Source organism: Chelmon rostratus, chromosome 4 (assembly GCF_017976325.1).
Source record: "Chelmon rostratus isolate fCheRos1 chromosome 4, fCheRos1.pri, whole genome shotgun sequence".
Lineage (NCBI taxonomy): Eukaryota > Metazoa > Chordata > Actinopteri > Chaetodontiformes > Chaetodontidae > Chelmon > Chelmon rostratus.
Window position 1 is genome coordinate 24,240,409 of NC_055661.1, and position 24,743 is coordinate 24,265,151.

The 24,743-nt window shown below is 46.0% G+C and overlaps 1 protein-coding gene across 1 annotated transcript in view; it reads left to right on the forward strand.

The window, feature by feature from the left end:
* Window positions 1-474: 474 nt before the first annotated feature.
* Window positions 475-24,743, forward strand: part of dab1a (DAB adaptor protein 1a) — a 47,744-nt gene continuing 23,475 nt past the window's right edge. Inside the window, exons 1-3 of the mRNA XM_041935736.1 lie at window positions 475-591; window positions 17,373-17,512; window positions 20,416-20,514. Coding sequence (XP_041791670.1) covers window positions 522-591; window positions 17,373-17,512; window positions 20,416-20,514 — 309 coding nt within the window. The 5' untranslated portion in view covers window positions 475-521. The remainder of the gene's footprint in view (window positions 592-17,372; window positions 17,513-20,415; window positions 20,515-24,743) is intronic.

Consider the following 24,743-nt stretch of genomic DNA (forward strand, 5'->3'; position numbering starts at 1 on the left):
GGGTGTAAATGACGATGAGCATGATTATTGCTTTTAAACTTCTTTAGATAGTTACTGCGTGATTGAAGTGTGAACTGGTTTGAAGAGATGGGATTGTTCTTCAAGCTGTGCCCTCGCAGAGGCACATTATTGACAGGAAGCAGGAAGGGCAGAGCTGGTCTCTCCAGTCCGTTACCATGGGCAACATGTACTCAAGGCCCCCCGATCAGACACCAGCTCGTTCTCACGCCTGCTGAGAGCTCTTGCTAGGTTTCTCCTGCCAGGAGTAAACACAGCCCAGCTGAAGCAAACCTCTTTCTTCCTCTCTTTCTCCCCAGCTCTCTGTGGGTGTGTGTGGGATGTCGTGTCAGGGCTAAAGCCCGTCCCTCTCCCATGAGCCCGTGTGCCCACACACACACCTGGCGCCTCCACGCACACACCCGGCGCCCACGCACGCAAAGCCGGCACTGACGCTGTGAACTGGACCCTCGGAGCCCAGCGGAGCCAAGCGGAGCGGAGTCTAGCCCAGTTGGAGCCTGAGGATGTCAACAGAGACAGAGCTACAGCCAGCGGTCAGGCCCAGCAGCGTCAGACGGGACTCCAAGAGGAAAGGTTAGTGCGCTGTCACACCTGTTGCACACTCCGAAGCTGTGTGATTACATCGCTTGTTACTCCTTTTTACTTATTACTCTATGAGGATAGAAATCCATTCACTGTTTCTATTAGATTAAGATCAAATCCTTGCCCATTAATGGTACTTTGTTCTGCAGCGGTTGGAAAAAGGCGCCTGTTCTGTTATTCCCACAATTATCTGCAACAAGTTTCACATCAATGTGCAAGTGCTCCCAATATTGCTTTGTCAACTTTCCTTCCTGTCGTCTTATCAAAGCGTGCAGCCTCCTCTGCCATGTTGCACTTCGTCTTGACAAAAGGAGCAAAAACTAATTACTTTCTAAGGCTGCACCCTCAATCCTGGGAACAAACAATTGTTAGACACTCTGGTGTACACAAACACACCTTTGTCAGCAACTTTTTTTTTTGTCTTTATTAGCTGTGTCTTGATTCGCTGCTGCTGATGGATTTGGGTCAGACAAACAGAACGCAGGAATGCTATTGTTCATAGGTAATTAACAGGTGCGGGCGCATTATGGTGCAGTAGCTCGCTACCAAACAGGTGCAGGGATGTTGTGGCTGGCGAGAAGCAAACAGATCCAGGTGTGAAAAGCTCCAGAGGCTGGTAGCTAGCAGGTGTACGAGAGCAGGCCTGGGTGGTCTCAGAGCAGAGGTGATGCCAGGGGCCAGGCTGGCAGCCATCGCCCAGCTGCTCGGCGCCACCTGCCCGACTGCGAGAGCGACGCCCAGCTTTCTCTGAATAAGCATCTGATTGATGTTGCAAAAACTGTGGACACCTTTGGGAATGACACTTAATGGATGCACGCAAGCCACACGGAAACACACACACACGCGCACACTCGCTCACTATCACCTGCAGCAGATGCCTCATTGCACACGGTGCGCTTCAGCCCCTGCAAACAAGCGTCGGTTCCCCCATACACAGTGTGTGAGGGAAGGCTCAATGACTCTCATGTCCTATTTAGAAACAGTATTGTTCTGCTGCAATGGAGATCATGTTCATCATTCAGACTGCTCTCCATATGTGGGGAGATGCAGACACACACACACACACACACACACACACACACACACACACACACTGGGACTGGGATTGAAGCCCAGAAGAGCATATGAGAGGAAAGATGAATGGTTTGCCTTCAGCATTCAGACTTGAGGGTTTTTAAGCTTCTCCTCTGCCTTCTTCCCCCCTCCCTCCTTCTCTCACTCTCACTCTCTCACACACACACATACACACACACATTACCTTACACCTTGTCTTGTGTCTGCATCTCTTTTTAGAAATGTTATGTGGAATTTGAACTGGGCTCACGCAGAGTGCTCATCTCTGTTCTGATCTGGGTCATCCTTCCCAACACACACACACACACACACACACACACACACACACACACACACACACACACACACACACTCAGCAGGGTGATGAAAGTCAAATGCAATCATATACCACACACAAGCAGCGAGCGTGTTCTGGGAATAGGAAACTTTGATAATGTTGCTGTTAGCGTGCTTCATGTGTCTGACCTGTGTACATACACTACATACACGTGTTCCCCGTCCCGTCCACCCCCCTGCTGCCTGCCTCTTCGGAGGAGCTGGATTTGAATGAAAATAGCTCCACTGATCATCATTAGGGTGTAAATGGCGGCTCCGCTGTTTTGAGAATCCCTGCAGGGATAGTCCCTCACTCTCGTAATATCCTTCCTCTCCCTCCTCGTCCTCCTCCTCCTCCGCACACTGCTCTGACTCCTAAATGACCTTGCCCTGAATGAGTGAGACACCGAGCAGAGACTGATCACGAAGAGAGAGAGGGAGACTAATGAGTCAATGTGAAGGAGAGCTGTTTAATCTCAGGCCTTTGTTTCAGAGTTCTGTGGTGAAGAATGGAATGAAAAAGACTATGAGACTGCTGCGTGTCGCACATTAATCACAGGCGCCGTGCGCCCGGGTCCACGCGTCGCTCTGCGTCTGCGGGTCTCCGGGTGCTCGTGTTGGTTTCTTTTGTACACACAATTACGTTTTCACCGGTGAGCGCAGGGGTCATTCTTCTGAGAGAACAATTTTTTCCTCCACAAGAAGCTTTTTATTGAATTACCGCGACAAGAGAGAGATAACCTCTGACCTTTAGCATTTACATGACCTGAGGTGAATAACTGCGGCTTCCTGCTGCCTGCTGACACTGAATTAGTCAGTCTTATTGGTCAGGCTGGATTCTTGAAGTATAATAGCCTTTATTAATCCTCAATAGATCCACAAAGATTACATCTCTCCACCTTCTAACCCTCTCTGATTTTCCCTCTCCACCCCCACCTCTTTCCTCCCACACCTCCTCTGCTTGTGTCCTTGCAAATCATAACAATCCCAGTATTAATGGAGGTGCTAATTTAGACTAAATTAGATTTGGGCTGGCAACCCTTTACAGTCCACTCACGCACCCCTCATTGAGGTTGCACGTATATGTGACGTCTGCACAGCTCAGCTAAGCAGCGGTGCCCCCCCCCCCCAGCTTTTAGTGGACTGAAGAGGTCAAACTTGAAGGAAATTATTGTGCAAGAAAAAAAAAAGATTTGAGGCAACTCGTGAAAAATAAATGTAACTTTGGCTGGAGAAGTGCACTCAGTGGCCACTTTATTGGGTACAGCCTAATGCAAACCAGCACAACAGCTCTGCCATAACATCTGTCTTCAGCAGCTTATTACTGAGGTCGTCGTTTGCAATGAACTGCTGTCCTGTTTCTAATTTTATTCATGTCCTTACCATCACTGACTATGACCTCAGTGCTAAAAGACTTAATTGAATTATCACCTCTGTGACAGTGTCAATAAAAACTTAATGTTACTGGCAGGATATTATTGGCAGAACTGTTGCATTGGATTCTATTAGACTGCACAGGTGTGTGTGTGTATGTGTGTGCGTGGGGACTGACCCTCAGGTCGGGAACCACCAGTTCTCACAAGACGCTGTCCCTCCCCGTCTCCTGCAGCCTTGAAGTTATGCAAAGGGATGCGTCTCCAGTGAGATTTAGAGTGGATGTTTAATCGGTATAACTGTTTTTCAGAAGGAGACACGTTTTGATTTTCGTCATTATCAATAACACACAGAGCTGACAGTCTGCCAGCGCAGACACTTTTATGTGAACGTCAAATTAGAACGGAGAGCCAATTTGACATTCGTGAAGAGCCCAACAGCTGCAGCACTTAAGCTTTTTTTTAAAAAAAACTTTTACATCTCAGCGCCCACCTTGTAATGAAGTACGATGAACCGTGGACGCCTTACTCTGGGGAATCTTCGAATCGCATTTCACACTTTCACCGTGCAAGCGAATCGCCCTGGCATTACAACGCAGTATGTCAACAACGCTGCATTTTGTCGAATGCAGTGTAATTAATATAATTATAGATTACACTTAAGCTGTTACGGCGTGCTTAATGAACGTGTGCTCTGCTCTCGCTTCAGCCTCCAGAGGATCTGTGGGCAATGCAGGGTGCAAAGATTGGCCTGCGAAGCTGGCGGAGAAACGCTGGAGTTTTCTTTTACGGCACTCAAATTTAGCTCAGCTCCACAGCTGACACAGAAAAACAAATTGTCTGCAGTGTTTATTCACATTTGATTCAGCGGAAGTTTCTGCAGTGGCTCCGTTCTGACGAAACTGAACAAAAAGCGTGAATAAAGATACAAAACGGTGAAATCCCGCTGAATGAACTGTGCTGATTTTGGCATATTCCTGTGAGGCTGGCATCGTGTTGTTGGTACAGTATGCACGGACGTTATCAGGGTTGTGAATGAACGTTTGAGGCTAGCCAAATGTTGGTAAATTGCGACTACGGTTGCTAAGCTCGTAGCGCCCCGAGCAGCCGCTTTGGCAGGTAACCAGCAATCAAGTGGCTGTTATTCATTTCTGAAAACGCTACTTTGTAAACAGCAACACTCACGTTTGTATTTTTGGGATTCGTCGCCCACTCTGACCAACTTTTCTATTTGCAGGATTGCATTCACAACACCATTAAATGCTCAAATAAAACATCCACCGATGCGTGTCTGTCTTTCACGATGTGACACAGAATATGATTACACGTTATAATAACTTCCGCCGCTGTCAACACACGCGGTCGACTGTCATCATAACTCTGAAAAATCACGACTTTCCCCACAATGGGATTTGGCTGAGGATGCGTGGGAGGGTGTATTCACAGTGTAGCTGGCAGCCAGCAGCATGAAAAGAGTGGTTAAGGGTTATAGCTGTGCAGCTGTTAGCCTTTGTGCGCGTGGATGTGTGTGCGTGTGTGTGTTTGCTTGTCTCTGGTGTGCGATTAGCAAACACATTATCTTCTTCGTGTGGATATTATGCACACATCCAGTCTATCTGGCACAATCACCGCAGCCATTTACTCTGATATCTCTCCCTGGGGAATCTTAGAGCACAAACAACGGTATTTTGAGTGTGTGTTTGTGTGTGTGTGTGTGTGTGTGTCTATGAGAGGTAATCAGATCTGTTCCCTCCAATCAGACAGAGATTGAATTGAACTGGCTGTCCGTATTTGCGGTTGTCAGTGGAGGCCGGTAGTGGATGCGGGGTTATAGAAGACAAAAACAACACTCTCTCGCAGATAGAGGCACACACTTTCCAAACAAGGCTTTTCCATCACAAAAACTATATTTAGAGATAACTGCCTCCTCTCTGTCTTCTCCCGCTATCTGCTGCCCTTCTATCCCATCAGTTTATTTCTATAAATTAGCAACCTATCCATCCTGCTGTCTACTCTTCTCACCATCTATTGTTGTTGTTTTTTTTTATTGGCTCTATAATAACTCAGGAGTGCAGGTGAGGATCGCCGCCGTTCCCAGGAAGGCGCCTCATTCCACAAACCCACATCTTCTTTCTGTGCAGCGTCTCCAGTGACACACTCCTCTGCCCCTGTTCTCGAGCGTTAAAAGAAGCTTTCAAATGTGACCACACAGAATACGCATTCAAAACGCCTGACTCAGAGAGGAATATATCTAACATTGAAAGCCTTTTATTTGCTTTTCCTGAGTCTTGGACTGTGTGTGTGTGTGTGTGTGTGTGTGTGTGTGTGTGTGTGTGTGTGTGTGTGTGTGTGTGTGTGTGTGTGGGGAGGGGGGGGGCTAGCTTGTGTACTCTGTGATCCTCTCAGTATGTTGAGCTTAGTCCTCTCCTCCACACTAGTCAGTGTGGCTTTTGCCCACCGCATCACTAACTCCGGTCTCCATAGCAACAGTTTGCTCCCTGCTTATAATTTGCACAAAAGGAAAACGTCCCAATGTCACACGCAGGCTCTAATAGAGGCCGCTACACTCATCCTGCTGTGCTGGCTGAAGGACTGTGCATTGAGGGGACGTTTCTCATTTGTTAGATGTTGACAGGCTGCTGTTTTCTGTTTCCATTTCTTTTTTCACAACGTACAAACAGAGCTGTCTGAGCAGAGCCGACCTAAGACACATCAGCCCTATGCGTAAAAGGGAAAGCTGTATTGTTCATTTTGTATGTCTTGTTAGGTAAATAATATTGCATAACTCAATTTTCTTGTTGTTAGTTAAGGTGATTTACAACTCTGATGCCAAAAAAGTTGGGACGCTTTGAAAAAGAAATATCATTTGTGAACAAACTGTTTTCTAAAGTGTTCCTGAGTCCATGTATTAATCTCCTTTATCCAATCATGTGTTCACAAAGTGGTGAACCTCGCTCCCTCCTCGCTTGTGAACCACTGAGCCTTTCCAGGATGCTCCTTTCATACCCAATATGCTACCAACTGTTACCAATCAACCTGTTTACCTGTGGAATGATCCAAACAGGTGTTTTTGGAGCGTTCCACATCTTTCCCAGTCTTTTGTTGCTGCTGTCACAATTTGTTTGAAACGTGTTGCTGCATCAAATTCAGAATAAGCAGATATTTACAAAAATCAATGAAGCCGATGAGGAAAAACATTCAATATGTTTTCTTTGTGCTGTGTCAAAAGGTTTAGCAAATTATCACATTCTGTTTCAGTTACAGAACTCTTTCTGTTCCACAGCGTCCCAACTTTTTTGGACCTGGGGTTGTAAATTCTAGCTGAAATCATTTTAAAGTAAAAAGTGTTTTTTGCATGTATTGTTAATAATTATGTCAGTATTGAGAGGGAGAAAAAAGGTCCATGGAGCAACAGAAATGTCCCTTGGAGCGTCTCAGTGACCAACCAGCACACACACTCGTTTGATTGACAGTTTGTAAACAGGTAAGACGTTTCCTCCACGGCCATTTCCCAGGTGACCATGATCCTTTTGAGGAGCTAAGGAAGTAAACCTGAAGTTGTACTGGAGGAACCAGGAGCTAGGTGCAAAAAAAAGTCCCTCTTCCAGGGGTAGTACTTTCGAGGGCTAATTGTCGCTGGGTATTCAATTATAACAAAAAGAAAATTATATTACTCATTACAGTACAATTACTAACAGGAGGAAACTGTGTTCAAAGACCTGGAAGCAGCTGGAGAAACCGTTTTTGCTCTGCTCACTGACTAAAGAAACTGATGGAATATCCTGACAGTAGTAATAACTGTCAAAGGAACATTAATAATTAACGATAGGGAGCAGGAGGCCTGTCAAAACTGGCCAAAAAGGATTTGATTATCCTACTAAAATAAACACATACCTTCGAATCATATGAATATCTCTTTTTGTGCATTACGTCCATAAGAGGGCAAACCAATGCAACAAGAGACATACTACTTTTTCATTATTTCAACATAAACATGTCTTTTAAAGATGTGCATTACAAAATAAACAAAGTAATGTTCTACACTGTTCTATCAGCTTGACCTCTGTCTCATTTTCAGTCCATGGGAGTGACGTTGTGTGCAGGGTTTCCAGCTGGTGCTGGTCCACTGGAGTCCTGGAAGACTTCAATGTCAATGAAACTGTGGTCACATATTACCTGATTATAAACTCTATTTTCCCATGTTTTGGTGTAAGTGACTAATGCACCACCAACTTTCCGAAACTGGTCCAGTTGTAGCCAGCAGCCACAAAACAGGCTGCAATGTAATCATTCCATCATTTGCACACTGTCAATGTAAAAGTGTTTATTTTTGCCGCGGACAGGCTCAGATTGTTATTGTCTGAGAACATTATGGAAAGGATCTCCCCAGAGAGAGACCTTTTTGTTAAAGAGTAAAATCCTCTTTGTTTAACTGGAAACAGCCACTCCAGCCACCAGACTCCATTCACAGAAAGAGTCATTTTATCATCGTAAAACGCCTTTCATTCAAACTCGAGAGAAACAAAATATAACTCTCTAAAACCTTCTTGGTTCGTCACTCCACTGTTCCACCAGTGAACACCAACTGGTTTGGTCGAAATGAACTCTTGAGTCACCAACAAAAAAACAGAGAAAACAGCGTGTACAGCCGGAATATTTTCACATCTAACTCAGACACACATAGATGCAGGAATACTTGGAGGCCTAGTGGTTAAGATGCTTAATGTATAAATACAATAACACCCCCCATTCTGATTCTGGCTACATGGCAACCAAAAAAAAAGAAAGATAGTATTTTATATAATTTACTGTATTTAAATTTCTCTTTGGACTGGCGTATTTCAAGAGACTACAGGTCAGAGAATTTGCAAAGCAGATCTGTGTGCTGTTAACAGAGAAGAATTCAATTAGAATTTAATTTCAGTCGGATCTAAAGGACGATGATGATACGCAGTGAGGAGATAGGAGAGAGACTCTGGCAGATGGCAGAGCTTCCCTTTTCCTTTTCATGCTCTATGATGTTCCTCAGTCCTCCGTTGCTCCATCCCTCTCTTCCAGGACCCCGGCTGAGTGAATGAAGGGAAGGGGTTCATTACGCAAGATGAGACACAGAAAGATAGAGAGGGGAAGGACAACAACTTCAAGTGGTTCCATATTTTGGCAGAGACGACAGACATGAGAGAGGGCTTTGTTCTGGCACACTCGCCTCGGCATGAAAGGCGGACTGCTGCGTTTTGAGGAGTTACCTGTGTTTCCTAATGCTTTGAAAGACGGTTCTGTAGTGTTCGACAGTCACACACACACACACACCTACACCTACACCTACATGTGCACACAAACACACACTCAAACACAAGCGTGCCTCCTGTTCACACAGGCTGTGGGATTTAGGAAACAAATAGTTTTGACACTTTTCAGTCAGATGTGTCTCTTAGTGTTTGAACAGACTAAATAATATGTTTGTGTGTGTGTGTGTTTGTGTGTGTGTGTGTGTGTGTATTCGGGTGAGTTTGCTAAGAGAAGAACGACAAGGACAAACTGTGAGGTGCTTTTCTGCTCTCTCTGATAACAGGAAGTATTTGTTGGAAGCTCACAATGCACAGAACTGCGTGTTCTTCTTTTGCAGCACTGCATGAACATTTATGAAAAGTTAGAATTGAGCGAGTGTGTGTGTGTGTGAGAGAGAGAGAGAGAGAGTGTGTACGAGTGGCGGCTCAGGGGCGACCGACGGTGCAGTCCACGGGGGGAACCGCTTCAGCGTTGCATGACAGGATGCTAGCGACTTGTTTACACAGCCCACTCTCTGATGCCCTGTCAGAGCCCGGAAAACACACAGCGGCGCGCACAAACAAAACACGCACGCCGCACACACGTGCGCGCAGTTACGTGCACGCTCGCAGGCCATGTTCCCCTTCGTTAGTGAGACCAATTACCTTGTAATTAATGCCAGGGCGAGAAACAAGCTTTACCACCAGGAGTGAGAGACAGAGAGAGAGACAACAGGATTGAGAGTAGCCTCATGCTAGCAGAGGCCTTACTGGCTTGTTATGTAATGGGGAGAATGTAGAAAGGATGAGATGAAATGAAATGGGGGAGAAGAAGATTAAATCGCCTTATTCCCCTACAGAACATGCTGCTTTTCTGCTGGATGCCGGATGAAATTCATTTCCTCAGGTGACTGCTGCCGTCCCCATCGTCAAAGTTCAGGTTTTAGTCTTAATCAAACAAAGTGTACATAACGGCAAATTGAGTTTCAGTTTGCTAACATCAGCTGAGTGCTTTTTCCAGATGACACAGTGCGTCTTGTTATGGTGAAAATAATCGACTTTAACCCGACAGAACATGGGCACGCGCTCTGAAAGCAACCGCTGAGAGTGAAGCCATGCTGAACAGTGTTCAGGCGCAGAGCAGGGAGTTGTGTTGTTTCGCTCTTTGTGCCGTATTAAAAGCTTCAAGCATTTCCTAAAATTCTGCTGCTTTGCATACCAGTAAGTGGGCAATAAAACCAACTCTCGCCATGATAGTCTTGTGCACACTCACAAAGCCCCCAGTGGGTTTGTGGCTGGATGCAAAGATCAATGCAACAAGAAAATAACAAGCACAAAACTCGTCCAGGCCCATGGCGACTGTGTGCATATCTAAGACAGTGGCTCTTTTACAGCTCAATGCAACATTTGTGTGGTAGAGCTGGGAGTTTAAAAAAGAAACGTCTCAGTATTTTTTAGGCTTCACTAAAGCCTGCACACCAGAAATTTTAGTATTCGAGCATTTCTTGGATTCCATCAGATAAACACAGATCAATAGGAGCTTTTCACCCATTAAAATAATTAAATCTTTAAGAGACAAATTTAGACCAAGTGCAATTAAAATATATAGTCAAATGAACAGGTTGTGCCTGAATATGTGCACTGCACTGAAGTAATCAAAACAGGCTGCTGGTATTCAGAAGATAGAGTGCACATCTATGAACTTTGCTTGTTCCTTCGTTCCTTCTTCCATCCACACAAGCACTGTTCAAAAAAATAAGAGAGTAAGATCCATCTATCTGAAAACACAAAAGCAAGATTAACCAAACCCAAACCCGAACCCTAAAGCCAACGTTGGCCAATCAGAAGCCTGAAAGAAGCTATTACAGGTAGGCGACATTAGCGGCGGGGTCTGCGTTGTATAGGATTATGCAGCAGTGACCTCCATGGTGCGTTCAGACGCCTCTGTTCCTCACCATGTTGGAAGCGTAACTGTAAATCTATGTGTAAACGTGCAAAAAAGTCCTGTTTGTAAGGTTAGCTGCAGCGTTATTTTATCAGCCATTGCACGATATTTGTGAAGGGGAGGACTCTGACATCGAGCACAGGAGATAATAACGCACACAAACTCCAAAAACACCATTGTCAGTGACTTAAAACAGTGTTTGTGTGCGGACTAAAGGCCAAAACGCATAGAAAAAGCTACCAGCACACTAGTTCCACATTAACAAAAACCCAGGGTCCCACCCATAACGCTTATTGGATGTATGATACACATTGCAAATACAAAGGCAGGTTTTCTCCAGTGTGCATCTTTGAAGCTGTGAGAGCAGCTGGTCGAACCTGCGCACCCAGCTGACGAGCTGTGTGTGACTGAAGCCGCGAGCTGAGGAGTCAGCACTGCAGATCAACGAACAGAGGCTAGCATTAGCCATGTAGCCGCACTAATCATTGTGACCACACAGTGTTACACAGCAGGAGAAATGTGCCAGATCAGTAGCATCATATGACACAATGGCAGAGGCCAAAAGCAGGACCTCGACACACTAAATGCATTTGTCTGTTAACAGCATTTTCAATAGATGGGTGAACATTTTAATTAATTATTATTTTTTAATGCAAGTGGCATGCAAACACAGTGTTTGCAGCAATCTTGTGCTGTCAAATGCTATAAAAATAGCTTATTGATTTAAGTCTCCTTCTTAAAGGTGTCTGTCTCTCCAACTCCCACCAAACACGAGTCAAACTTTTCTCTCTCTACTTTTGCAAAGTGACCTTGACACAAGGTGTGTGTGTCTCTGTGTGTGTGTGTGTGGGACGGTAATGGGCAGTGTGTTGCGTCTGTCCCTGACGTATTTTTCAGCTCTAATGTTTTTCTGCCACAGAGGATTGCTGGACGCCTCAGGACACACATGCATGCGCAGACAGCAGCTCAGGTCTCTGGCTGTGGCCCTGTCATCCAGGTCAGAGCGGCGGGTGGCGGGGAGAGGGGGGATGAGGTAGAGATGGAGAGAGAGAGCGAATGTCGGGACGAGAGGAACAAAAGGGCAAGAGGATAAGAATTACACCACTCGAGCTCTTTGAGATTGTCCAGAAGTCTAACTTTATTATTTCATCTCTGGAGCGTCTGAGCCGCAGCTCTCTTCTAGCATAGACGCCAAATTTCAAAGAATAATAAGAAAGCTAAAAGATACCCACAGGCAGAACATGCGTTTGAACTAAATACGTCTTAATGGAAGCCTCACGTATTTTAGCAAACTGCTTGAGCTCAAATGAAGCGTCTTCATTTAGCAAACACAACAGCAGACATGTTGCAAACAAGACGGGAAGAATGCACATCACAAAGCAAAGGCACAGCGCTCGCCTGTTTGACTTCATCATCTCATTTTACACCCGGCGTTCTTCTCCGCCAGCCGTGGCCGTGTTCTTCTAACACGTGCATATGCGCAGACTCAGTCAAGAGTGAGCCTTCGTGTGCCAAGTCAATCGGCCAGAATTCTGCACGGAGCTGAAGGGGGAACTTGCTGTTTTCTTGGCACGTGCTGTTTGCAGGTTTAAAAGCGCCTGCGTGAGAGTGGCTATGAGTGAGCGCTTCGTCTGAGCGAGCCTCTGATAGGTAAAGAAAGCGCCGAAAAAAACCCCACGCAGACGTTCTCACACGCATTCAGCGGCGGGGTTTAGAAGCGGGATTAATTGGAGAGCAACCGCCGCGCTCCCTCATGTGCTGTTGAGTGTTTGTTGGGAACCGTCCCAGCTGCAGTTAAGAGCCTCTGGGTGCTTCTTCATCTGGAGCAGCAGAGCGAAACAAGCTGCAAACTTCAGCGGCGACTGCGAGCGTTACAGGCCTGCCGAGAAGAAGCACTGGCATCGGCTTTAGTGCCGCTAACGTCACTTCGGAGGAATATCAGATGTTCCTCAGACATGAGGAGCAGGAAGATGCAAAAAAAGCTGCTGCATCTCCTGTTCATTCTTACCCAGTGTCCTCAAACTAATGGCTTAAAGTCTCTAATGTCTAATGAAATTAATGAACTAAACTGATACGCTTTGTTGGTCTTACCCTTTGCACTTGAATCTTCAGGCTGGGTGGTCGGCATGCATTTTAATAGAGATCACCGTGAATACCTGTGCAGCTCATCTGACACATTGACATGTGTCACGCTGCAACTGAGCAAATAGGTTGGAGAGAGATTCATCAATCAAATATGTGGCGAGGAAATGAGATAGCAACAAATTGGCTTTAGATCAATATGATTAGATTTGAAGGGACATTCCAGTTTGGTACAATTTGGGCCTTTTTTTGGACGCATTTTATGTTAAGCGATGGCAGTCAGTGTCAATCTCGCTGACAAATTCCTGCGGCCGCTTCACAACAGAGGTCCGCCCGTGCTTTGCCAGCTAAATGCTTTTAATGTGACGCTGCAGCAGTAGGGATTGTTCGGTTTGTATTTTTCCCAGCTCGACTCAGAGCAGCGTAACACACAGCAGTGAAACAGCTTCATTGGTTATAATGTACACTGCGTGAATTTTATTGGTGTGACAATGTCCTCGTTAATTGGATTCAAATGTAAATATTCTTCCAGTTTTATGTTTGTCTGTTTTAATTCTTAAGCTTTGCTTAATTTGTTGGAGTGGATGGGAATGATTAAAACGTCTTTTTCATCATATGTGATGCAATATAGCGGCATCTGCAGGGATTGAGTGACTCAAAACGAATGAATGGCCTCGTAGAGACACTGTGTTTTACTCTGATTCTGCCGTTCAGACTCTGTTTTACCTACAAGTAAAGTGGATAGACCATCTGGATAAACTGTAGCCTGTATGTTGCCGTGTCTCCATATCTCAGAAACTGCTTTAGTACAGTGTCATCATAAGTAATCGACATGAGCCTACAAAAATATGACCCAAGATGTCATAAAAGAGGAAGAAATTTGATTGCAATATGCATGTAATGTAAATGGAACCAAAGAGGAAGGATCATGCACAGACAAAGAGGGGTTGGGGCTTTTGTGGCGGAGGGGGGGGGGGGGGGGGGGGGGGTTCCAAAAGTGGAACCAGCTGAGAGAGAATGATGGGAGGGTACACAGGAGCCAGAAGGTTACAGTTGCCAGGGGCGATGCTAGGGGCTTCCCTGAAGGGCTGGACGTACTGTACCAGCAGTCACCTGCCATCTATCACCTGTGTGTGTGTGTGTGTGTGTGTGTGTGTGTGTGTGTGTGTGTGTGTGTGTGTGTGTGTGTGTGTGTGTGTGTGTGTGTGTGTGTGTGTGAGAGAGAGAGAGAAGAGAGTCTGGGGGGGGGGGGGGTCTGCCTGTCATAACGCTCTAATCCTGAGTGACATTTATCCAATAGAGGCCTCGCTCATTCATCCATCCATCACGTTCTATTCCTCCTCTCCATCCTTTGCTCTCCGCTTTATGTCCTTCCCTCCCTCTCTGCTTGTTGCTTCAGACAGACAGTCAAACCAACCCTGCATACCAAGCACCCGCACACACACACAAACACACACACACACACACAAACACACACACAAATACTGAATATGGTATTAACTGCTGAATTCCAGATATTCCGGCTCTGGTGTGGCAGCGTCGTGTGCAGTGTGGTTTTACACGGCGAGTTATGCGGATTTGAATGGAAGCTTGTATTTGTGAATGCGTGTGAAAGCGAGCGTGTGTGTTCACCTGTGGAGCTGCCATGACTGATGCATCACAAGACTCTGCTTCCATTAGGGCTGGGTATGGTATAGCAGGTGGGGTGTGTGTTTGGTTGCATCTGTGCAAGTATGAAAGGTGTGCGTGTGCGTGTGCGTGTGTGTGTGTGTGTGTGTGGAGCAGCCATGACAGATGAAATGGAAGATTCTTTCATTAGTTGTATTTGAAGCTCAGCGGGGTCACAGCAGTAGCAGACATTTAATTACAGCAGACTGAATGCTTCCCCTGCTGACACACAGAGGCGCACACACACACAGACAGAGACACACACACACACGCATGCACACACTCACAGGGAGGTCTTTCATGGAACATGCTCCCAAAAGGTAATAATATGAACCACTCAGCAGGAGAAGTAACCCTGGATCCTGTCTACCTTTTTCTCTCTTTCTTCCCCTGTTGGCCTTCCTCGACTTCTCCCTCTCTCTGTGCTCCTCTCCCTGGGTGTGCTAAGTATAGCGGCAGTAATGGTGATGGATGCAGATGGAGGGAGCAGGTCTTAAATGTCAGACTCAAATGAAAACCGCTGTTCCAGTGAGACAAAAGCAGCTGGACACCTCCAGTGTTATTTAACACTCACACACACATACACACACTCACAGATGGAAGTCCTGCCCATAGACATCCCTGTTTTGTTTGCATGGCACATGCACATGCAATCGTGTCACTTTTGGGGACATTACATAGACTTACATTCATTTCTTAGAGACTTAGGCTAACCATAAACACAAATTGCCCTAAGCCCAACCCTTACCTTAACCTTAAAGCAAGTCCCTAAAATTGAATGATTTGGGGACTTGCATTTTGCCCCCATAAGGAAGGTGTGACAATGTGACTGTGTAAACAGATTCATGTCCCCACAACATGAGTAATACATGGCCACACACACACATGCCTGTGGACAGCCCGATTTACATTCTTTCATAGTGTCGATCAATGCTTTGTGCTAACAAGCGTAGCAATGCGCTAGCAAATCAAAGAAGAAGAAGACCGCAAGTAAACACAAATAAAAACAATGCACGATTTAGAATTTTAAAAAATCAACCTCGGAAATTTTTTATGAAGGAAGGAAAAACACTCAGCGTGATCGTTAGATGTCATGAATACACTTCTGAAATATCCACAGGGCACCTTTAATGCATCGTTAGGGGCCAGTTTATTAAAGTTTCCTGGTTTGTTCTCGTGAGCAGACAGAGAGATTTAAAGCTGTTGTGTTTCCTGACAGGCAGTTCATGTTTGGATGTGTTTTTTTTTTTTGTTTCACACACAGCAGCAGTGGCATGTTTCATGTTATTCACACAGGAGGAAGAGATGGCGGGTTTGGGACACACACACACACACACACACACACACACACACACGCACGCTTGTTTATGTGTGTACTCGCCTATATGCACATTTCATGGGACCATCTCAAGTTTAATGAAGGCAATATTTAAATGTCTTCAAACGTCTCTGCGTTGAAGGGAAAAAAAATCCTCCAGCGGTTTAATCGCTTACTCTCATCTCAGCCCAACCGAGACGTGACACAATAGCGAGAGCTCGTCTCTCTCCCTCTCTCCAAAATAAGGACAGATGTACTTCGGCTCTTTTGTCTCGGAAGACTTTGAGGCAGACAGTCAAGATTTACTCCAAGTAGGACTGTGACTGAGTGTGCGCCTGTTCAATGATTCAGTGGAATGAGCTCATCCACACCATATTTGTGTGTGTGTGTGTCTGTGTCATTTTTTTATGAATGGGGACCAGAGTGCTTCTCCTCTTGAGATAGTTGGCTTGTTTTTGCCTTCACACGTGACAAATTTCTTCACAAACATGATGTCCAGCAGTCTTGAACAATCAAAAGTTGCTATTTGAGGCTTTCGCATTAATGCAAGGGCTGGCCCAGCACGAGAACCCTGTCATTTCTATGATAATGAGGCCTTTTGTGGCCTTAAATGCCCTTAAACACCATCCGACCTCTAGGATGGCGCGCAGATGTGATTGAATTCAGGTGATCCGAATGAAGCCTTTCAAAATGGGCACGTTTGGGCGCGTGTGCGTGCGGGCCTGCAGACAAAGCCGAGGGAGGCGGGAGATTAGCGTTGGACAAAGATGATTCAATGGAGCCATATAACACGACGCTCTCGCCTTTTCTACTGTACTGCAATGCTGCCGGGACTCTATGAATGGAGGGAGTGTGAAAGAATGAGGAGAGGAGGAGTGGGACCTCTCCATCACTCCGACTATGACCTTCCAAGAGTCACGCTGTTATAGAGTACAGAACTAATGCCTCAATATATTATCTGAATATGCTGCATTATCATTATGCCTCTCCCTCTCGCTATCGCTCTTGCAGTCTTTCACTCACATGTACACACTCAGAAACACAATGCAGAGACACGCACGCACGGATGCGGGAGTGTTTCCCCCCCTATGCGATGTTTGATGATGAAATGTTTGCGCACTGCAGGTGAGAGATAGAGAATTGGAGAAAGATGGAGGGAGCACGACACAAAGGAAGCCAGTTTAGCCTCACGAGCGGCCACTCTCTCTCTCTCTTCACCCTCCTTATTGTGTGAAGAGGAGCGTTGTAGTCACTTTAGGAGATAACACGTAGACTTCCTGGACAAGAGCAAGGTCAACACACGATGCACGCTAATGCATGCGCGAGGCGCCGACAATCTCGCACACAATGGAGGATGAGGACAGAGGGAGACGGGCGATAAGAGCGAAATGTCACAGTATTATTTTGCAGGAGAAATGGCCGCAGAGGAGAGCGGTCGCAGTTTCGACTCTAATCCCGTCGAACTTCATCGATTCATGTGTCCGAGTATATCGACGAGTGCCATTCATATGATACCACAGTTCAATGCTCTGACTTAATCACATAACAAGATGTTGCTAACATCAGTAGCTTTGACCTATGGTTGTTGTTTTTTTTTCACTCTTGAAGCCTTTTGTGGTCCCTGTGATTGATGATCCTGAGGTAATAGCACTGGTCAGAGGTAGATGGAGGTCCTTGACTGGAAGATGTACTGTAGACTTGAGTGTGTGTGTGTGTGTGTGTTTCTGCAGGGCAGGATCGCAGTGAGGCGGCTCTCATCAGGCGTTTTAGGGGCGATGGCGTCCGCTACAAGGCCAAGCTCATCGGCCTGGACGAGGTCACCGCCGCCCGTGGAGACAAACTCTGCCAGGACTCGATGATGAAGCTCAAGGTAAAGAATGTGTCTCTCTTCTTCTCTTTTCTCTCTCTTAATGCTTTTTAAATTAAGAGTTTACTTCTTAAAGCTTCTTAAAGCAGCCAGAAATTACTTTTAACACCCAGAAGTGATGTAACGTGATTGCCCACAGCCACATCAGGCTCTGCTGAGCACCAATAGCCAACACAGTTGTCAGTCCATAAATGGTTCTTCAAATTCATGCATTTTCTAAAGTTCAACTTTTAAATATGCATGTTTTGCACATCAGCACGACTGTGTGTGTGTGTGTGTGTGTGTGTGTGTGCATGCATATGTAGTTTGTTGCAATTTTTCTATGACAATTGCCAGAGAAGGGTGGAGGAAGAGAGAGACATAAAAAATGAGGGTGTTATCATTTATAGGCAGGACGATGATCAGTGCAGGAGGAAGTGGGGAGGTTAGCCATATGGATGAGAAGGGGATCGGGGTGAATGTCTCATTTGCAAGGACAGGAACAATTAGAGGGAGAGGTAGACAGATGGGGCAGTTAGCAGAGGAGAAGAGGCATATAGGAGGGGAATCATTTGCATGATAGGTGAGCGAGAGGGATGAGGAGAAATACTCATTTATAAATAGGAGTTTAATCAACAAGCAAGAATTATTTTACTGTAGCATCCATTGGAGAAACTAATGTACACAAGAAAATGTCCAAATGTCCCCGCCGGTCAGAGCAAATCCGAGATTTTCCTTCTTCCTCGCAGAGAAAGAGGGTTTGAAAACGGTCAGTGGGTGGAGCACCTTATTCATTATTAATTGTCCCTCAGCACGTGGGATCCACATACCGCGGGAGATATTTAAATTGAGAAAATGACATTTACGTTTTGTTTGTGTAGTGAAAACTCTTTCCAGCGGAGGCCGAGGAGGGTGAGGAGAGGACAGACAGCTCATTGATCAAACAGCTTCCCTCCTCCTCATTTATTCAGACAGGAAATCCATCAACTCTTTTTCTCTGATCTCTCCACCTCTTCTTCCACGCTGCCCCTCCCTCTCCGAGCCCGACTCCCTCACTTCTCTGATCTCGCGCCGCTCTTTTCTTCTGCTGTTGTGACTCACCTATGCAAATGGACGTGGGGTGAACCTAATGGGGAATTCCGCCCTTAGATACACTTGTAGTGTTATAAATCATTAGTATGTCACGATGCGTTCAGGGAACTCAAGCAAGACGTTGTCATGAGTTGTTGCAATGTAACTTTTTGCTGTACTTGCCTTGTCTTACCTTTTTTTAGGTATTATTGATTTCCTGCAATTCCCATAATGCATTTCATTAGCCTAAGATATGAGATTAAGGTTTTCCATTCATCTCAATTGATACAGGATCTGCAATATTTGGTGGTTATTTGTTGTTCCACCTTAAAGGGTTTTTGAAGCGGAATGGTATGAGGTACTTCAATATTATCAATCAATAGTCAGTGTATTACCTGCAGTAGATGGCAATCTGCATTTGCCCCCAGTCTGGAGAAGCAGAAAGGAGTACCGGCATGGAGGCAGAGCAATGCACTGCTGTTGAGAGGGTCAGCAGCAAAATGTATTTTATCCACTTAAAAGAAGGCCCACCTAAAATAATCAATATCAGCTCAGCTGTATGCTACATGGACGGTATTTTCAGTGCTTTGCCATCAGACAGCCCTTTCCTTTGGCACTCAGCTGTAGGACTTGCAGCACCAGTGCCTGCGCTGTATTACACCGCAAATTCGCTGTTTGGGTCTGAAAAATTGCGAGATCAAACTGAACTAAAACTTCACTTTTCTAAAGATTTCAAAGACGGTGTGTGCTTGTGTTTTTCCCGGCTGTTCAAACAAAGACGTGTCCTGTCACCGGGTAGATTTCACTGTGTTCTGCTGGGCGACATTGGCCTAAGACGGCTGAATATATACGCACTGAATATAGACATCGGCTCTCCACTTGCAACATTGAGACAAGCGATAATTTCTCTAAAGTAGATTACGTAAACCCACTGCTAAATAAGCCAGACAGACACTTGCTAGGCTGCACTTGTCTGCTGAAAGTCCGACCCTGCGGTGTGATACAGTACGGTTGAGTAAATGTAGTGGCAGGAAAGCAAAGGGCCGTCTGATGACGAGGTAAAACGATTAAAATATTGTAAATATAGCAAACACTTAAACCGACAGTGATTATTTTCAGGTGGGCCTTCTAGTAGGTGGATAAAATATGTTCTGCGCTGACCCCACCTCCATGCCTGCCCCCAAACTGGGGCCTTGCCAGCTGCCCTCTACTGTCGGTAACACACTGACTATTGATAAGCAGCTCGTACAGCTCCACTTCGAACTATTCCGTCAGCCATTTTTTCCAAGTGATGTTCTAAAATGACTAACCACTGGTCTGAGAATGTTCTTTATCTGCCGTTATTCTCACATGTATTCTTTAATGTACTACAGTCTTGCTAGTTGCCAGATATTTAGTGTGGATTAATGAGTATTACCAGTAGATAATTAAGTTTTGTCCAAGTCATGGTTGTTAATATTCATCACAAGCGTGCCTCAAAAGACTTGTATGGACTAGTGTGGGTGGAAGAATTATCTCCTCTGTGATTAATTTCTCTGTGTGACTATTAACTGACTGATTATGAAGTCTATTATTACTAATATGTGATGTTTGTTGCTGATTTTTATTGACAAAGTTAAAGAAAAATACAGAATCCAGCAAGAAAAAAGTCTTTTTTGGAGCGAAAGAGCCCTTTATGATTTTACCCTCAAATTGTAGAACACGCGTGTTTTTGCCCTGCTTCTAACATGTTTGTTTGCTCTGTGTGTGTGTGTGTGTGTGTGTGTGTGTGTGCGTGTGTGTGTGTGTGTGCGTGTGCGTGTGCGTGTGTGTGTGCGTGTGCGTGTGCGTGTGTGTGTGTTCCTCTCTGTCCTCAGGGTATAGCTGCAGCAGCGCGGTCTAAAGGAGAACACAAACAGAAGGTGTTTCTGACCATTTCCTTTGGAGGGATCAAGATCTTTGATGAGAAGTCGGGGGTGAGCTCAGAAGCAAACGTGTTTGTGTTTGTGTGTGCGCCTGCATGCAGCATCTGTGTGTGTGTGTGTTCCTCTGTTAATGAGGCATCTCCATGAGAGGGAGGGGCCCCTGGGGAAATCAGGAGACCCTAATTGAAACCCAGAGAACAAGGCCTCAGAAGATGAGAGAACATGGCCATCCCATTGTCTGCCTCTCTGCAAACAGCCACAACACTGGTTCTATAATATGTTCCAGGATTATGCATTTTCCATCGTACATGGCCTCTTTTCTGCTTGACCAGCTCGATCTATGAGGACTTCGCTATCCGACTGTCATCATTCCTCCTGTAAAATCTCCACTTCCTTTCAATTCCCTCTGTTAGATCATAGCAGCACTTCAATGACCTAAATACCCTTAAAAATATCATCTCAGTTTCACCGATGTAGCGACATATTAGCAGCTTAGAGATTTCCGACAATAGCGCCGGTCATAGGTGGAGGACGCTCTGAAGAAGTCCGGGTGTTAAATGCAGTTACAGACCGAGTACGCGTGCAGCTCAAGGGAAAGCGGCCAGTCGAGCATAGTGATTTCTTTTAAAAATTTCTTACTCAAGGATCCTCTGACAGGTATTGTCCAGGTTCGATTCCCCCGCCGGCCGTACCTGTCACCGCATCCTTGAGCGAGAAACGTATCGCCCACATTCCTCGGGACGCTAAGAGCTCTGGTTGGAGGCCAGCCTCGCTGAATGGGCCATTTCACCGTCATTTGTGTTAACAATAGAGAATTAGTGTCCCATTAAGTTCAATAAACTTCAGTTAGAAGGTGCTCGGCTCTGTCGTCTCTGCACGTTAGGTTTTTGTGTTTTTGCCAGCCGGAGCAAAACCGTCTTATTTGCGAGACGTAACCAACGGTAGCGTCCGCTGTAATGTATGTCGCATCGATATGCGGTGTGAGCTCGACTGTTTCGCTCTGCGCAGTCTGGCTCTTAGCAAAGCTGATTGTGAGTGTTGTCTGGTTTAGACACAATATGAAGCTCTGCTGCGCCGCACCTGGCTTTAGTGGCTGAAGTGTTAAGTCTGAGATTTACACCTCGACAGGAGCTGGATGTCGCTGATGCTGTGTGTGTGTGTGTCTGTGTGTGTCTGTCTGCTTAAGTGTGTACCCAGCAGTAATTCAACAGTGGCGGGTATTAGACAGGCAGGACACAGTAACCAGTGGCCTCCCACATGGCAGCCATATTGCATGCAGCCAAACTCATCCCTCACCAGTCCAATTCTTCATCCCTCTTTTTATAACCCTCATTTCTCTTCGTCTCATTCCCCTTCCCGACGCCTCAAACTCGCCGCGCTGAAAGATAGAGGGGGATAGAGAGAGGGAGCCGGGGACAGAGAGATAGATAGCGAGGCGGGGAGTCAAAGGGGAGGAGGTGGAGAAAAGGAGGAACAAGAAAAGGGCAAGAAAGACAGAAGGTGAGAGGAATCAAGAATGTGAAAAAGACAGATGTAGGGAGGACGGGAGGGAGGGACAAAGACAGACTGAAACAGAGTTAGAGGGATAGGTAGAGAATCAGTGAGCATATGTCAAAGTAAAGCTCTCTACAGGGAGACCTTGTCCTCTGTCTCCGCACATTAATATTAACTATAGAGATATGCTGTCCTTACTATCAGTCCTTCAACCACTTCTAATGGCAAGGGAGGGAGAGAGGGAGACGGAGAGAGAGAGAATGACTCTGCTGAGGTTCAGGGATCTTGACAGTCTCATTCCCCTCCTGTGCATCAGTCAGCCAGATGGGCGGATGGATGTATGGGTGAGCGAATGGATGGATGGCCTCTCCCTTGGAGGAGGGAAGGTCGTGCAGGATGGAGGGAGGTGGTGCTCGAGATGGAGGAAAGGAAGAGGGGAGGCATTAATCTAACAGAGGGCAGACCAGCGTGTTTCTCTCTCTCTCTCTCCGCCAGCCTCTCTCTCCCAGCACACACACACACACACATGCACACACGCCGCCCTCTTCACCCTCTTTTTGTCCGTCTCGTCGGGGCCGCTGCACCACGTCAGGTCAAGAACCCGCAAGAGCCGGCCTGCCGCCCCCTCGGAGAACGGAATCAGGGAGATCAAATTAGTCCAATTCGGCCAACAGAGAGGACCGTGTAAAAGAATACACAAGAGGAAAAACTGTTTAGAAAAGACCCTGAAGCAAAGTTTTCATATGGAGGCCAGAGAGAGATGCAGCCGCAGCAAGGCAAACAAGACCGAGGAGGGAACCTTCCATGCATCCACTTTGGTGTTAAGAACAAAGACCATCTAGCTGATAGTGTTAATTAGAAGGAGTGGAGGCTCAAACTGACGTGTGTGCCTGTAGACCAGGAGGTGTCGGAGACTGATCAGATTTGATTGACAGCGACCTGGTAACATTGCAAGCAGCCCACCAACTGTACTAAATCGTGGTAGGTGAGCCCTGCCCACTTAAAAACGAGCGAAGGGAGCACAAACAAAACAAAAAAATGCAGAAAACAGAACAAAAAAACCCCAAAAGTTGGCAGAAAGGTTTGGGTTCGTGTAGGCCAGCGTGCAGATCTTTTGTCTGATTCTTGACTTTAGTTTGCTATCGATGATGCAGCTGTATTTTGGGATGCGCGTACCCTCCACTCCATTTGTTCATGTAGGAAATTAGCCAATATGGTGACAATCTGTCGATTATCAAGCATTATTTGTAGCTACAGTCCAGCTTATGTGCATGTGTATGTCTTTATGAGTAACCACAGCGGTGCTACCTGACACAAGGAACTAATGAATCCTCACAGCTAAGCGCTAATCTCCGTCCTGTCCTACTGGCTGCAGACTGGACCGCCTCCGCAGACCTTCATATGATGTCTCCCTTCTGAGGAAGAGAGCGGAGGAGCGAGGGAGATAGCATCCTGCTGCGTCTCCTCCTCGCCGCCTCCCCACTCCCAGTGTAACAGGGAATATCTTGGTTCAGTGGCCAGCAACTGCTGAAGGGCATGCTGCCCACAGTCCCTCAGAGACACTGACACTGTGTGTGTGTGTGTGAGTGTGTGAGAGAAGGACTAGTCATGCCTATCACCAGCGCACGAGAGAAGAGAAGAGAGAGTACACAGTCAGTATCAACTTTTTTGATACACCCACCTGTTTTTGCAAACAATCCACTTCCCCAGAGAGGGCATCTATTTAGGCAACTTTGAGCAGCATCTGACGGGTGATGCTGCCAGACGTGTCGGCCCCGGCAACGGCCACCCTCCTGGGGGATGTAATCTCACCGTGCTGTCGAGGCTTTGCCGGCAATGACGCAACAGAAACAATTTGAATGCTTTTTGCAACAATGTCTCGCAGATAAGAGATCCAGGCAGAGTAATAACATGTTTCAGCTGTAAGTGTGCCGAACAAAACAGCTCAGCACAACTGGTGTTTACAGCGTCGAGTGGAAGGAAATCCGCAGCAAACGTTTGAGCAGTTTCCAGTCCATTCAGGAGAACGGCGTTATTCTGCTCATTATCTCGCGGTCGCAGGAGCTGAACAGTTGAAGTCGAGTCCCGCCGTGACACACGTGACACATGACATGTGGCAAAAAAAAAAAAAAAAAAAATCTAATTGAATGTCCGAAGTTGGATTTGGAAAAATCCAAAAGCGAAAGCCCAGTTTGCAGCCTTATTTTAGCTTTAAGGGGCACTTTGTCTGACAATTTGAAAATGAAACTGCCAAGTCCATTTGACGTTCAGTTTCATGTCGCATGCCACCCTTTAGACTGCACTGAAAATTAGTTTTCAGTGGATTTTTAGTAGTAATGAGGCTTTTTCACATACGAATAAAAATTAAAAAAAAATTTATAATTAGAGGTCAGGGTACAATACTGTCACAACACTGTTCCAGAAAGATGGCGGTGGATCGGCAGGCACTGATCCCAGATGTCCACTAAACATGGAGCTATGGAACGTTTTCAGCACTTTGTTAAATCTGTATATCAAAACAATTGGCTCGTACAGGTCACGAGCTAGATACTGACGGTGTGTGTGTGTAAATCGTTCTACTGTCCACCATGTACTGGCTACAGGGATGAAGCAGATCAATTGAATTTACCCAGTCATCTCATTCTCTGCTCTCTTTGAATCAGACTCCCTCTTTATCACCTCACCACCCACCCAGAGATAATTCAATAACCTCCGCAAATGAGCTGTGTGCGCGTGCACGTGTGTGTGCGCGAGTGTGTGTGTTTGTGTGCTTTTGTTTGTGTGTG